We start from the raw sequence: 16,862 nt of genomic DNA on the forward strand, positions 1-16,862 counted from the left end.
CATGAAGGTGCAGGTCCCACTCCTGAGTCCACCTGAAAAAATTCCCTCATGAAAGGAGACCGAAAGTAACTTAATCATGAGCCTCACCCTTCAGATGAGTCAGGACAGGAGTCAAGCGACTGTCATGAGGGTTGCCAACCCAGTGGACTTCAAGTAACTTCCAGTTTGCTATTGCTTCTGAGTCAGGAGAAAGAGAGACTGCTGTCTGTGTTTGGAACAAACGCTTTATTGATCACAGCTGCAGAACAGCAGGTCTAATGAATCGCTTCATTATTACTATTTTTGTGATCACATGTTTGGTTTCAGTTTGGTGTTGTACTGGAATGAAAACAAGTGAACTCTTTTGAAACACATTTAAAATGGGAAGAAAAGAAGAGCTTGAAACGTTGCGGACGTTTTCGAGTGTGTGTCGAAATAAGCTTAACCAGGATGTGATCCGCAGCTTCCAAGTCCAGGACATCACGGTTTTGTACCCAGGTTTGAAAGATGAATATTAGAAGAAGGCTTAAAAGAATCATTTACACCAGTGGAGCTTCAGCAGGAATGTTTCCAACTGTCCATGAAAAAGCTGAAACTCCTGAAAATAAGGAAATGTTCACAGTCCAGAGTGGGTGAGCTTCTCACCCGTTGAAGGTGCCCAGAGAGTTCTGGATTGTGCTGAGAAATGTTGAAATGTTTCTGCCATGGGAAACAAAGGTGACAGCGGTTTTCCGAGGAAAACGCCAGACAAAAACAGCTGACGGAGGAAAATCTTTGGATGACGTCGAGATGCAGCTTAGTTTCATTCTCCTGATTTGAAATGCGGGGTCAGTCAACTCGCCCTCATTTTTGGAACCTCGTTCTGGGTCGCTCACAGTGATTCGCAAAACAAAGAAAGTTCTCACAAGATTGTCCAACTGTTCTTCTGACATCATCAACATCATCGCTGTGGTCGTACTTTTAGGCCATTATTTGTGCAGAAATGGGAATGAAAGTTGCCATACAAGTTCATGTTCCTGCTCAGAGAGATGGCCAGCTCTGACCACTAGGGGGAGAGCGTGAGTTCACCAATAAAGCTTGGTGGATACACGTTTGGAATTCAGCGAACAACGAAGCGTGCAGTCAGGAAATAAACTGAATCGAGAAATATAGAGACATGAGCCTTGCAGGTGCCCTCCTACTCTGACAGGTGGTGCTGACGGACTATGTCAAACCCAAAATCAGGACGTGGTGGAGGATTTGTTGGCAGAAGCATGGCCCATCTCTGCAGGAGGGCTGGAACACTGGGCCACCAGTGATGTAAAAACAACAGTACAAACAGTGTCATCAATATTCAAGAGCCCAAACAGGAAGTTGGTGCTTGTCATCACGTCATCCATCCCTCACGATGTTGCGCCTCCAACTGTAGCTCTTGAGTTGAGTTGATGTGGCAGGAGGTCGTGGGGTCAGAGCCTGGTCAGTGAAAGGTTGCTGTTGACAGGGAAGGCCAGCGTGACGTTCAGGGAGTCGTTGTGCTGCACCAGCGAGGTGTGCTGGTAGTGCAGCACCAGCTCCTTCAGCGAGCCGTACAGGTTGTAGGGCTCGGCGAAACCGTAGCCCGTGCTCGTCTTGTTGATGACGCAGTGCTTCACCTCCCCGTCCACCCTGTAGGACAGACGTGAGGTCGTGGTCACCAAGACTGCATGTGTCGCTAGCGTACGTCTGTGTACGTGCACATCAGGAGTCTGCTTGGCCTTGTTCTCTTATCATACCAGTGTACTCTGCTTGTGTCGTGCTCTCTTGCGTTAGTCTGCTGTACAGCTCATACAGCCGTGTGTTTCAAGAAGGTGTTTCAACGTATTCATGTGTGATTTCAGATAAGCTTTCTGAGTCTGCAGTTCAGGCCAATGTTTTTCAGTTTCTCCTTGTTGCTTCTGCAATTGTTAGGCTTGGGTGTTAAGATAACAGTTTCAATTTGATTCTAAAGATTGCGATTCAATTGCAAATCCATTAAACTCCAGTCACACGCACAGCGCCCCTAGTGGAGGCGGGGTGAACTGATTCAGATTGAGTGATAGTGTTATCAGAGTGTGTTTTCATACTTGCATTCTGCTCAGAGCATATTTCAGCGTGTATGTGTTAGATTATTGATGCTATTGAAGCGTGCGTGTGTCTGTGTCCACCTCAATACGAAGCTAGTTCCTTATGGACCCTGCACTCACTAACCATCCTAGTACTTTCAACTAAGGGACATTTTAGCATGTGCCAAGACCCACGAAATCCCGCTGACAACACAAACATCTGCAGCTTTTGCTGCCTTGTTTGGACACTTACACCACGGAGCAGGCGTAACAGCCAGGCTTGCTGCTGTCTCGGACCAGGAAGGTTCCGTCTCTCTTCCCACGCAGCAGTGACTCGGCCTGTCCGCGCTTGATGTTTCCCAGGCGCCACAGACGCTCGTCGTGGTGAGGAAGGTCCTCCTCATCCTCCACCATGCTGTACTCGCTGCACACAGAACATTCCCAAGGTCACACTTTGACAACTGAGGTCAAATCAACATTTCAAAACGGGAAACAGTCTTAGCTCGAACACAGAAAGTGATCACTGAAATGTTGATGCAAACTTACTCTTCTGTGGTTTCGTTTTTCAGGCCAAGCCACTCGTTCAGCTTCCTCTGCCGAACGCCCTTCTGGGTCAACCACCTGCTCACACGCACAAGGCAGATTAGTCAACTTCCACACCGCACCTGCGAGTGTGGGTGTCTCACATCAGATATTGGTCCCGAGTCTTGCGCAGCTGGATCAGGTCTGGCTTAATGCTGTTCATCTTCTTGTCGATCTCCCGGTAGTCGGCAGCCTGTTTCTTCAGGTCGACCTCTAGGTGGCGCTTGCTATCCACGATCTCGCTAATCCTGGACCGCAACTTGTCATAGTTTTCCATGATCCTGTTGAAACAGAACCGTGTTATGATTAGATGGCCTGCGCAAATACATCCTCTCTTACATTTAGTTCTCCGTGTTGTGCCTGCATGGTCCCATGGCAACGGCAGCGGTCAAACAGGTCAAATTTAGAAACCTTCTGACAGTCTCCAGACTAAATTTAACAGCAGGTGGTCTCTTCCTGCAGGCTCTGGTGCCATGGTAACGGGTGTGTGTGCATGCGCGCGTGTATATTTAAGTCACCATCATCTCGGTTGCCATAGCAACAACCTACCTCTGGATTTCCTTGTCATTGCCCTCTCGGCGAAACTTCTCGATGTACTCCTTGCTGAAGCGCTCCTGAGTCTGACATTGCTCCTCGAAGATCTTGATGGTCTCATTAAACGCCTCGATGGCCGTCCGTTTCATCTGGATCTCCTGTGACACAAGCATGAGTGCGGGTCAGAGCACCGCCTCAAACATACAGATGGACCTCACTTTGTTAAAGCAAACCCACTCAAGCCGGAGAACATAGGAGAACATGCAAACACCACTGAACACCTGTTTGCTTAATCAAGCTGGTATCAAACCCACAACCATCCAGTTACCGTTCACGCTCCACCACCATACAGCCTGAGATATATTTTACAGACTTCACCCCAAAAATATTGCAAGGATTATTAGTGTAATATAATCTATGACAACAACCATGCCACTTTAGGACTGTTGTTTCAAGCCACAACACCACTCCATGACCATGTCACCTGACGGAAACAAGACAAAGGTCTGAGCAACCAAAGAGCGGTTGAATCATGATACAATGTGAGCTCATCAAGTCTGGCAAAGTCTTCACTTCCGGTGGCTCACTTCACCTGCTTTAAAACTAATTTGTTGACTCAGAAGAGCGATTAATATTGATCACACTCCCTGTTGGACACCAGCTGCAGACTCGCTGGTTTCCAGCAGGAGAGACGCCGGCGCACAGAGGTCCGTGAAAACATGAAATTCACATGCATTTTTGATTCCAACTGCCTCACAAGACTGAAACGTTTCGAGATCCATTCACAAAATATTAGTTCCAATTTTTAAGGCAATGAGAAGTATCACCACAATGAACTCGGTTAAACTGTTATGAAAAAAGGAAATGGCAATACTAACCGCCAGGGATTCTACCGCGGCTAACCTTCTTTTAACCACTACATCACGACACATAACACAAAACACACGCCACAGATGCGTAATGAGGCCCAAGCGTCGATTCATCAAACCCTATCATGTGAAATTCTGACTCACTTGACCTTCTCTCACGTGTGTCCTCTTTCTATACACCCGACTTACAAAACAGTGGCTTCATAATTCCTTTTTTTCAGTTTTCGTTCCGCTTCCAGTACTTTGTGCTTCTTAGCAACCAACAGCAGAGTAAACAAACTAGTTCCGTGCCGTGGCGCACCTGTGAGGTTCTGGTGTACTCCTCGTAGAGCCGGTCGTACTCTCGGTTCTTCTCCTGGTACTGCAGGTGATACTCGTGCAGCTTCTTACCCACAGCTTCAATACTGTCCTCCTTCACCACTTGATCCTGATACAGCCACAAGCACAGTCAGATCAACATGAAGCTCAGTCCAACAGTAGGGGAGCTGAACAAACCTGTTGGTGTTTGGAGACTGGGTACAGCAGCTTCACGTCCAGTTTGGGGTTGTACTGGGCCAGAGACTCGTGGCGGTAATGGTTAATGAGCTCCACCACCGAACTGAAGGTTAATGGGTCGGAGAAGCCATATTTGCCCTCCCGGTGAAAAATCTTTATAAGTTTGTTGTTTCCTCCTTTCCTGCAGACCAAGGAGAAAACTCCCATCAACAATCATGACCTTTCAGATAAAGGGGATGTTATCTAAGAGTACTCATGCCACACGTTACCTCAGAGTCAGAGTGTAATCTCCGTGCATCTTTGTGGAGGCGTCTCGGACCAGAAACGTACCATCAGCTGTGTCTCTCAGCTTCTCATTCACTTCCTCTCTGAGAAACAAGGCAGGGCAAGACAAACTTTAAATGAAATGAACTTGAACCGGTAGGTGCAAAATGAGACATTGAAGTTGACATCATATACTACAAGAGCAGGGTTGGCGATACACGGAAAACAATTGTGCTGCATTGCCATGGCAAAATAGAAGTTTATGAGTATACAAATGAATTGTACATATAAATATAAGGGGACTCAACCAGTGTTCCAAAAAATCCTGACAGAAATCCTCTACACAGAATACTGTATATATGAATATGCAAGAGTCCCGGAGAAAGGGGGCAAGATTTGTTTGACTGGGGCTGAAAATGTATTCTCTTAAATCACCAACAACTAAAGCCTTTACTGAAGGTCTACTGATAAGAGTGATCTACTATTGTATCACAATAAACCTTGAGGAAGAATGCTGACTGTGTCATGTTGCACCGGCCGTCTGACTCCTTCCTGGAAGGTCTGGGTCAATAAAAAGAATGAGTGTGAGGACTTTGTCCTAACGTTAATGCATATACCTGGGCCAGAGGTGGACACAGCAGCATGAATGGTCAAATGCATCTTAGATACAAAATAACACTTGTCGCATACAAGTGTACTTCCAGTTTAAGACAGGAAGAAACAGTGTGAGATGTTTAGAGGTTTAAAAAACATTTTAGCGGAGAAAACAGCTCTTTTCTCTTCATGGTTTTGGATATACAATAAAGACCAACAACGAATATCTCTTCAAATTCAACTATGCTTCAGTCCAGTGTAAATGGAGTGTTAGAATTCTATTTCAAACATTTCACAGCTTTAAAAAGGACAGACAAGGGATTCTACAACTAATGCTAAAACTGAAGAGAACATACTGATGCATCTAAATGGAAGAAACAATCATCATTCAATCAATCATCAATAAAGATAATGCAGTCAGTGGAGGGTGAGCACAGTCAGCTACCCAAGTCAAACCACATGAGAGGATGAAGTATGAAAGAAATCCCAAAACTTAAACTCCAACAAACATGCTGCCAACAATGGCTCCTTTTTCAAACCATCAAATTAGCATCAAAATATCCAGTAAAAAACAGAGACTGAAGCTCTTTTCACATTGTACACAACGATAAAGTGCTACTTGTTCTCAAGACCAGACTTCTCATTGAAGGAAAAGCAGGAACATGTGGTAGGTGAAGGACTTTTATGGAGTGTTAAAACAAAAAAAGTTATTTCACTTCCTCCTCTTTCCGTGTTAGAGTTACCTGGAAATGTCTCCCCAGTACCACTCGGCGTCCTGCAGGGCCATACTGTTGTTAAAGCTGCTGGAGGCTGCCGGAGTTGAAGGCTTGACTGGTTTGGGGGGTAAAGCTGAAAGACAGAAGAATGTGTTCATGCAGATGTCACTCTCACACCACAGGAACAGTCTTAGACATAAAGCAACACAGATAATAATCAATTAAAATGACCGGAAAAAAACAAGAAATCAATATGCGAAACATTTGTCACATATCTGAAATCATTTATTTAAAAATAACTGTTTCCATTCTTTGGTCATGAAAGATAAGACCAAAATAGTAATCCAATATCCTGCATATGCTCTAGAGCAGGGGTGTCCAAACAGTTCCAGAAAGGGCTGCAGTGGGCGCATGTTTTTGTTCCCACCAGTCAAGCACACACATCTTAACCAATCAGGTGCCAGGTGAAACAAGCAGCACCAGACAATCAACTGATCACAGTTTTCAGACACCTGTTTGTAGAAGCTGCGTGTGCAAGTTGGGTAGGAACAAAAACCACTGCGGCCCTCGAGGACACCTCTGCTCTAGAGGAACAAGATGCCAGACTTCAGTCAGGCTATAACAGGATGAAAGGCGACTGATACAGCGTATATGTATAAACATACAACCTCTCACTCACATTCCACAGATAACTTCATTATTGATGAAATTCTGCATGATTTTGGACTATGGGAAGAAACCAGAGTGCCTGGAGGATGCCCATTATGGATTGACTCTGGGTTAAAGACAGTGGTACGAATATGCAGTACTAACCACTGCAACACAGTGCCGCTTATCAATAAGTTTAAGTGCAGTACCAAAAGTTGAATGGAACATACATTTTTATTTTAGTTATTTGAATTCGCATTGGACCAAACATGATCAAGCTCGCTGTAGACACCATCACCGTAGGACAAACCTCAGGTTCAACTTTCATGAATTGCACAGACCTGTCCAGGGACAACAATGAAAATCAATTTAAAAATGAATAGTCACCGAGTCAGCCTTGAAAGCTCAGAACCATTCCTACACTGCTGCCTCTGGGTGATGATGTCATTGCACTTGTGTCCACAATGAAACAAGCTCCAAGAAATTTCATTCATTTCAGTCAGTGTCGGTGTTCAACAAAAGCACTTGTTTCTGGTCAGCCTGATAACCTCTACTTTGCCATTGTGGCAAATCGAATGAATATTTACTGAAAAGAGACAAAACAAACACAGGAGGCAACACACACTCGCAAAGCACCGAAAATAGGGCACATGCTACCAGTGAAAGAACGAGATCAGGGATTTCATGATTCATCAGAACAACCTTCAGCAGATGACGGCGCTTCTTAATTTCATTGTGATTTAATAAAATGGCAGCAGGGCCACAGTGAGACTCCCCAGCCAGCAGTTGTTCTGAAGCGTTGTGGTGTGCACTCCTACCTGGACTCTGCATGTTGATGTAGCAGAGGACTTTATCTCGACATCTCGTCGACTCAGACGTTTCTCCCTCCTCTCGCTCCATGCCGACCTCTACAACTTTACTGTCCTTTCAACAAAATATATATGCTCCTTCTTTTAGTCCATCTCATGGTCTCCTGCCTACAGCTGATCACTCCCATCCTGCCTTGAAAAAAACTGACGTCATCTCAAAGGAAACAGATCCAGGCCGCAGAATGAACAAGCTCCGTTTTATCCTTTAATTTCCGATGATCAAAATCAGCAGGGGACATATTTCGCTGCAAGTGCGGGTTGGCTGCACGTCCAGCACACACCCTTTGCTGATCCACAAGAGCCTGTGCTAACAGACACGGCTCAAGCATCTGCAACCATCAACCAGCAGCACTGAAATCAATGCAACTTTCCCCGTCTGTCTCTCCGGCGACACCAGCCAGGACCTGAAGCTCAGCGGACCAGCTTGGAGATGTGTGACATCACCGTCGCCCCCAGCCAATCCAGCAATGGCAGTGACATCACCAAGGCAACACCCCCCTCTGCTGCCCTCATCCTCCCTGCTGCATCACTCGCTTGGAGGACAGATGATGTCATCGCTTCAGCTGCCGCTCAGTCTGACCAGCTGTTGGCCGTCTCCAACGTTGATGAGTGAAAGGAGGAATTAACAACCCACTGAAGGCTTGAAAAGCCACTTAACGGCCATGAAGCAATGATTGCCAACAGTGAGACAATCTACCACATATTTGTAAGATGGAGAAAACACTCTGAGGAAGACTTCCTTATCAGATATTGATAATGTTGGACATTGCTGTGAGCATAATTGGGTAAAATACAGCATCCCTTAAGCAATTTGTGTCATGTTTTATGTACAAATAAAATTATTATTTGCCGTAATTACTCCTTTACAAATTTTGCCGCCTTGAAGTTTGGATTTATACAAGCGAGGGATGTAACGGTTACTGGTCTTACTTCTCAATGACATAGAAAGGCTGTGCAAGAACAAGTTATGTGCTTCAAACACAGCATTTGGGTTATTAAATCATTGAAATATATGTTGTTGAAGCTAAAGAATAATCATGTGCATGTGGGTATTGTTGCCAATAATGATTTAATTTGACGCATGGGAGCATGAAGAGCACTGCTGTCACAGGTGAGGGAGACGGAGCACAGGTTGCTCAGCATTACCGTTGTTAAATCTGTCAAGTATATAGGGACCTCGCCTCTGTTCATTCACAACTGAAAAAACCATTACGTCACGACGATGGCTCTTCACACATAGATCCATTGACATATAAGAACTTCATCTCCCACCCTCTGTCGCTTATTTTGCACACATTTACAACATCAAGCAAAAAAAAAATTTAAACAGCGCAGAATCATGACGTCAGTTGCAGCATCAAAAAGAGGATATTTTTCTCTTCTTGCTTACGGCACAACAGTTGCCCTCTGGAGCTTCCATAGATATCCGCAACACTACCCCATTTCGTTCATAGAGTGACAGTGACAACATGGCTAGTGCCAACAACAAGACACAGACTGAGTTCCCTCCTAAAAAATGTGGTGAAACGCACCTCTTGCCGGCAGAGGTGCATTGAGTTGCCGGCAGCCGCATTGATTTCATGGTATCGCTGGCCATTATATGGCTACGAGTACTCAAGGCTGATATCGGACCAACACTCAAGACATTCAGCCAAGGGGTTTTGTAGCCTGCAACCTCCACCACCTTACTTATGAAAGCATTTATTGCAACAAGAATACATAGCCAGCACACATCTCCTCGATGTCAGTCGCACTTTCGCACAATGTAGTTCAAGCACAAAAACAGTGCGAGAGAGAGAAAAGATATGCCCTAGACTGGTAACAATCCAAATGATTGGGAATCCACAAACAAAAATCACAACATTTTGAGGGACAGGAAGTGAAGTGCTTTGTGGAAGTACATGAAACAAAACCACCAATGGAAATAAAACAATGAAACGATAATGAGGGCCAAACCACAATCAAAGTAGGAAGGATTGATATGACTCATGCTTGTATTAACTTCCACTATGAACCGATCATGAATGGCCCGATAACATCAACACCAAGACAAATATAATAATATCTTACCTGGTGCAGCCTGGTTCATGTTAAGCTCACTAGTAATCAGAACCTCCAAAACCTGCACCAGTGGATCCAGTCCGGAGTCTGACCTGGAGAGGAACAATCACAACAAACACAAACAAGAGAGAGCAGTAAAATATGGTGTACTTGAAATTGACAGCTAAAAAAATACCTGTGTACAAGACACTATTTTAGCCGTTTCCCTGTATATGAAAAATCAAGGCAGGCAAGGCATTTTCACGCTACTTTGACATTGATTTGTGGAGGTGGAAACAATATCTGTTAAAGTCTTAGAATAAGAATTGGGAAACTGTAAATGGCACTGATCTAGAAATGTACAGTTGTGTTCACAAGCACAAATCACACAAAAGTTGGTATGACCCCTGCCATTTTGTGTAAATAAGCACTGACCCTGCAGCTTGTCTGAAGAGGAGAGGGCTGAAGACCTCCGCCAGGGTTTGAGGGCTCTGCTGGTTTCGGGCACTGTGCAAGCAGAGTCTAGCAAGGTGTCGAACCACACTGAGCAAGGTCAGCCCATATTGAGCCGAGCAAGTAGGGGAGCTGGCAATGCCCAGCAGCACCTGTCCACACTCCTCTGGGTCTCTGACCTCTGCAGGAGAGAAAAACATCAACAAAAGTAGACTAAATTAGGGCCCTATGATTTCTGTGATTACAGAAATTTGACATAATGTGCCTGGTAAACTGCTTTCGTGTGGAAAAAGTTCAGGGGAGTTCAGGGAAAATTGCACAGACAGAAGTGGACGGAAAATGACTAAAAATGCTTCAAATGTGAAAGCACAGCTGACTACATTAGACAGGAGAACTGTGAAACTTGAAGAAAGAGTAGATCACAAAGACTAGACTAAATGACGTGCTTATGATATTGTGAATATGTTTCAAAAATATGGCTGTCATATTCTGTATGATACCATATTAATAAAGTTTGTAGCCTGATCTTTATAAATCAAAGTTGATTTTACATGTTTATAGATTTGAAAAAGAGCGATAAGAGGATTCTGTAACAAATTTTATAGGGCTCTACAAAAAGACCACTCGCCATGCTAGAACACAGAATTTTCTGACCTTGGAGTGCATGGATCATATCTGCCTGCAGTGAGGAAGGAAGGACAGGCCCGGGAAGATCCTGTAAGAACCGGACTACTCCATCACACAGTGGCAACAAGTCCAGCTGCTCCAGGTCTGGAGAAACAAAAAACATTCCATGTTTGAGAATCATTGATGTAATAATGATATCCAGATTTCAATATTTACACTGACTGAAGACAAAAAACTCACCGGAGTCAGCCAGCTGTCGTGTGTCCAGACTTCCTCCACTGACCCCCCGGTACACATTGGGACTGTCCAGACCTGCCGTGTCAGATGTATAGATTGAGCACGCAGCATGTTATACAATTTTTATTTCCTTGCTAGGACAGCATGTACATTTGAATTCCGTACTCAGCATAGAATGGTACAGAACTAAATTCACTGTGTCACACTGCCAATGCAGAAACTTCTGTACCTTTAGTCTCCACAGCCTCCATGAGTCTGCTGAGGAGTGGGGGGGCTGTATCTGGAGGGCCAAACTGGTCTGGAAGGTCGGGCAACACAAACCCTAAAAAATAAAAATAATGTGGCATTAGACGGTTACAGAAAGAACAAACAATTCCATAAGTAGAAATGCACTGACTGCATTTTTTATTGAGTCTGGCTCTGTACCAATGTTCAAACACAAACCACCTGGAAACTCTCATGCCCATGTAAAGAAAAAAAATCATTCAAATGCAGTTTTTTTAAGCGACTTGGCACACTCAAGTAGAAGTCTGAGGAAAAATACCATAATCAGCACCTCATAACAGTTTTACTACTTCCTAAAAGGTTTGTTCAGGAATTCACAAACCAGCCACTATCATCTCATGGTTGTTGGACTGCACTATAAATGGGAAACTTAATGGATCGATTGTTAATTTCACCTGCACGGCGTCAAGAATATACATTTAACATGATCATTTCGGCCTTGATTTAAAGTCAAAGACTGAACTGTGTCACTTAAGGTAAACTAGCCATATATTCACACTCGGAGAGATCAACTCTTCCTGTGTTTGATGGTAAGCTGTAGATGTTCAGTCAGCAACCGCAGCTTTGACTTAACACTGGCTGTGAGTGTGCGTGTGTTCCTGTACATCTATCTCTGTGATAACCACTATGAGTTTTTACCAAACAGAGTGAGGACATTTTAGCAAAGCGAGGACAATTTGGCCAGTCCTCATTTGTTAAGGCTTATTTTGAGTGTTAAAACTTCAAAATAACTCGGTCACTATAATTGGGTTTTAGTTTAGTTAATAGTAAAGGTTAAGTTTAGCCATTTGTTTTGGATGTTTCGGTTTTGGGGTGAGACGCGAGGGAAAGCGTTATGTCAATGACGGTCCTCACTAAGATAGAAAGACAAACGCGTGTGTGTGTGTAAACACTTAGAGCTTTTACTGTTAACATGCAATTTGTGGTTACTCTATATAATGTGTTTTTTGTCATGTGGTTCAAGTTTCTACTGTCCACAAAGTACAAAGAAACTATGCATTTATATAAATTGCTTTCTTCCTTGTTGTGCATGTTTGACGCGCATGCAGCTTTCTGTGCAAGGGGAAGCTTTTCTGTGAAAAAAGGAAGTGCGCAAATACCTCTGAATGTACTTGATACCAAAGACGAAACAAGACCTTCAAGGGGAAACATTATTCAATTTCAAAATACAGTGTTGAAAGTGAATTTTATGTTTTCATTAAATAGAAGATAAAGGTAAAGACACTGAGTAAAAAGAACCTAGGGCTGCAGATATTTTCTATTATATAGAAAAACTGAGTAGCAGTGTTAACGTTAATTCTCCATTTGTTGGACTGCTTCAATAGAAATAAATATTACGGGTTGTACCATTTTGGCCATCCTTGATAGTGCAAACCCAAACTACAAGTAGTATTCCAGTGCCAAGCCAAGTTGTGTATTTGGGAAGTTAAAGACGCTTCGACTGATCAACTCTTCAGCTGACCCGTGATGGCTCCAATAAATCTCTTGAAGGGAAGTGACGTTCACATCTAGTTCCCCGTTTTCCCCACTAACAGGGATGTCATGTGACTCACCCTCTGACTCAGAATCAGCCCTTGCAGATGCAGATGACGGTGGCCTTGGTGGGCGTGGCTTTGGAGTGGGCGGAGACATCCTCTTTCTTCCAACAAACTCGACATATGTTCCTGGGAAGTCCCCTTTTTCCTGTTAGCAAAAGAGTGACAAGTTAGACATTTATACATTTAAAGACATAAATGGAGGACTTCGCAAGCTTTACTGCACATCTTTGACAGGTTTAGCTAGCATAAGAAGGAAGTACTGTACCATCCTTTTTTTTCTGAGATTACAGAAGGGCTGGGTGAATAATCGATTACGGAGGCCGCTGTTTTCCAAATAAATGTGATAATGGCAAAGAATCATGATGGTGGTCACTTCAAAATTGTTGCAGTAGTAATCACTCAAGGAATGTATGAAAACAAAACTGGTTAAATGTATTTAACTAATGTGATAACCCGTAATTTGATGGTTATTTTTGGCTACTTTTGCTGAGGATGTTTGTAAGTAGCACAAGCCACCGTGCTAACAACTCGCGGCATTACGTCAGTTCCTGTGACTCGATCTCAGTGTGCGGAGTGGAGGTGTTGAGTGGTGATAGTTCATATTTTCTTAATGTTTAGTCATTGTGATTTTTAAATGTAAATTGCTGTTGAAGTGTAGAGTGTAGTAGTGTAGGGTACAGATGCTTCAAAAACTGGCATTATGAAAACAATCGTTAAAAAAATGTATGAAATGTATTTTTTTTTAAATCAAGTAATAAATTAAATTGAGGATAATCGTAACTGACATGCAGAAAAAAAATGTGATTATTGCTCCATGTCACCCAGCCCCAGATCACAGGCATGGACCGACTGACAAAGGTCTTTAAGTGAGTACCCCTATGATTTATGCATGAAAACAATCTGTGGTAAATGTATTTTCACAGTTTTTGTGAGCAGGTAGGCGAGTAGAAATAGTTATAATGTGGTTATACCTGTGTGGTCTCATTGAAGCCCGGCAGCCAACCGATTTCTGAGGGCCGTTCCTCTGCACCACTGCTGCAGCCAAGAGCCAACAGGGCTCCTTTGCTGACCAGCAGCATGTCCCCCACATGCAGGTCAATGTCCTCCTCCCTCTCCTTCTTGTAGTCATAAAGCGCTCGATACTGAAAGCCCTCAGAGCTCATGGTGACTGACAACTGTTTATGGCTTTGCAATTCCACTCAAAAATAGTCCAGATTTAAGGTATAAAAATATGATCTGCACTTGGCCTGAGACACTTTAAGGTTGCGAATCTACACTATGTAAATATGGCGTTTTCAGCTTCCTGTGTGTCTCTCCAGTCTCCATGTCGGCTAGTGTTCTGTCATCCCTCCAATCCAAGCGATAGCTGCTTAATCAGACCTTGGCGCCCATTCATGAACAGGAGTCTCAGCAGATGTAGCAGACACATTTGGGGTGGCAAAACCTGGGAAGAGAAATGGCATAAAGTCAAAATAACAATCAACAAAATGAACAAAAATCAGCATTTGAGTGAATACCAAAAAACAGATGAGGCAATATGCTGGCTCAGCAGAATGATGGCACTGCAGTTGCAGAAGATGGCGAGATTAATGTGAAAGTGCTTTAGGCATCAGAACTACGTGGATATCAACTGTTGCCTGTAACCAGGATATTCACAACACCACCGAGGTCCAGCTTCGTCTTCACAACATAATGCGACACCGAGGACAGTTCACTTAAATCGCCATTACACGTGTATATTCGGAGAGACCCTCAATAAAGGATTGTATTATTCATGCATTTCTGTGGCTCTATTTTGTGGCTCATTATTTTTCCAATTCTGAACAGGAAACTATGTAAAACGAACTAGCACATTCTGATATGGGATTACCTGATCATGCCAAAAATGTATTGACAAAACTGGAGAGCTTTTTCTTATGTGCATTCTGTGCTCAACCGACATAAGGAAGACTTCATGTTAAAAAAAACACCAGTAATGGCTTGATAAGGACTCCTGACTCAGCATTTCAATCAGGGAAACACTCTAAGGAAGTATTGTAATCATAGTTATTGCCATAACCAAAAATAAAAAAAAATTACTCAAGACGGTCAAGAGCTTCCTCAACAGCAATTGTACAATATGATCCCTGAAGGGAAATGTGTCATGTGACTCCTTGCCTAAACTGGCAGGAATATGTGATTTCATTTTGGTCCATGTATGTATGTCTGCTAACAGTTTTAAAGTATTTAAAAAATAGTAGTGTTAGTAAACAGGTCCTGCAAGATGTTTACCTTTATATGTTTCAGTATAGTTTCCAAATATGGAGGACCATGGACCACAGTATTTACACAGATAAGTATTCATTAAAATATTTAATAGTATTAACATTTATTTACATTTTATTAACAAATGAGTTGCAACTACGTTTATTCCCCCCCCAAAAAAACAACTGTAATGTAATATGACTTATAAATTCATTGCTGATTATAATACAGTTAGACTGGATACATTTGTTGCACATTATTTATTATAAGTGTGAATAAAAAAACTAATTACAGAGAACAAATAACCAGTGTTGTCTCCCTGGTGACATAATGTTTTATACAACAGCATTAGGATGGTATTAAACCTTAACACAAAGCATCGCTTAAGGTTGAAATTTGAAACCAACTGAGTGTCGTAAATTAAAGTTTGTTAAACAGCTTTAAATAGCACTGAGCCTATACACAATGCTGCAGGTTCTGTTATATTAATACAGGCCTGAAAATAAAGTTGTGTTTTCTGAAGTTGAATTTTTTTCCGCCATGAAATGAATTATTAATATTATATAACTTATTGATTAAAAACCATTTCACTGTTAGCTCGTATGTTAATACATGGTGTACATAAAATAAAACCGCACAATGTCACAATAACTATGATTATTAAAACGATTTAAAAGACCAATCATTTATGTTCAAAGGAAGACATTTATGCATTTTAAATGAGTAAAGAAAGTATATCACTTCGAATACTTCACGTAGCGACTGACAGTAGACGCACTATAACGGGAGGCCAAGTAAACATACTTCTTAAACTAAAGGATCCAACAGCACAACAAAAAAAAATCTTACACGCCTTCGATGCGTAATTAAGAATTGTTGATACTATGATGCCACATCAGATTAATGAAACAGCAGCCGTCTTTACAGCGCAACAGACATTTGAACACGGATCCCCTCAGGAAACGGGAAACGACAATGCATGCCAGCGCTAGCTTAGCTACTTAGCGTCTGCCAACGTCTTACCTTTTACTTTTTCTAGACTAAAAACGTCCAACAGAATAAAAAGCGGACATTGTTGGTGTAGACCGTGAATCCGGGTCATGCAGGCATCACCCAAAAAGTGAAATAATCCAACGTTTTCGACGTTAAATCCAAAATTAAAGCGCTCGTGGTCCACCCGACTGGATTTTCTTTACGCGAGACAGCAGTGAAGCTAGCAGACATGCGGCGCTTCCGGTGAGTACTGTCAAAATAAAATGTCTGCGCTACTCACCCCAAATAACATTGTTTATATGTTCTCTATACGAATGCGACGCAGGGGCTCGAGTTGTGTTTTTCTCGAGGTGTGACCTGCATTTACTTGTCACGTTATCGCGCGTTAAAACAGTGGAGTCCGGGACACGAAAGAGCTTAGAATACATTTCAAAATAAAATAAGCAACTGCTATATCTGTACTTGCAGTGTTTCATATGGCTAATCGTACTAATCAAACACAAATGTTGAGTCAAACAGGTGTGACACACTACAACTCATGTGGATGATTTGAAAAAAAAAAGCTCGAATGTAAAGTATAATTCGTGTTTTCGACAACAATTAATAAAATGGCACAGCTGAGTAGGGGAGGTTGGGCTCTGACATCACATCCGGTAACCCAGATTTTAATGCAGCGCTGTCAAAGGCAGCATAGCAACAAAAGGGAGCCAGAGTTGGGGGGTTGCACTGTATCCACGCTGCCCTCATTCATTCGGCGCTTATACAAACGCATCATGTGACTCCCACTGCAGCTCTTTTCTGGAACAAACTGTACGTCTCAGCCAGACGTCTCATT

At 42.8% G+C, this 16,862-nt stretch overlaps 1 protein-coding gene across 2 annotated transcripts; it reads right to left on the reverse strand.

Annotated features, from left to right (window-relative positions):
- Positions 1-204: 204 nt before the first annotated feature.
- LOC128762219 (phosphatidylinositol 3-kinase regulatory subunit alpha-like) lies at positions 205-16,251 on the reverse strand. 2 transcript variants are annotated; one of them, XM_053870301.1, is made up of 17 exons: positions 16,058-16,251; positions 13,762-14,234; positions 12,806-12,935; positions 11,197-11,289; positions 10,971-11,042; positions 10,758-10,874; positions 10,086-10,284; positions 9,681-9,763; positions 6,121-6,226; positions 4,789-4,887; positions 4,520-4,700; positions 4,326-4,451; positions 3,171-3,313; positions 2,726-2,902; positions 2,586-2,660; positions 2,293-2,463; positions 205-1,623 (listed from the first exon to the last, which is right to left on the reverse strand). In XM_053870301.1, exons 2-17 carry the CDS (start codon positions 13,951-13,953, stop codon positions 1,425-1,427), a joined length of 2,163 nt encoding a protein of 720 aa, XP_053726276.1. In that variant the 5' UTR covers positions 13,954-14,234; positions 16,058-16,251; the 3' UTR covers positions 205-1,424. The 2 variants fall into 2 exon arrangements, with proteins under 2 accessions (XP_053726276.1, XP_053726277.1); XM_053870302.1 differs by lacking the exons at positions 9,681-9,763; positions 10,086-10,284; positions 10,758-10,874; ... (3 more) ...; positions 13,762-14,234; positions 16,058-16,251 and adding an exon at positions 7,560-9,018.
- Positions 16,252-16,862: the final 611 nt, after the last annotated feature.

Source organism: Synchiropus splendidus, chromosome 7, assembly GCF_027744825.2.
Source record: "Synchiropus splendidus isolate RoL2022-P1 chromosome 7, RoL_Sspl_1.0, whole genome shotgun sequence".
In the NCBI taxonomy this organism is placed as follows: domain Eukaryota; kingdom Metazoa; phylum Chordata; class Actinopteri; order Syngnathiformes; family Callionymidae; genus Synchiropus; species Synchiropus splendidus.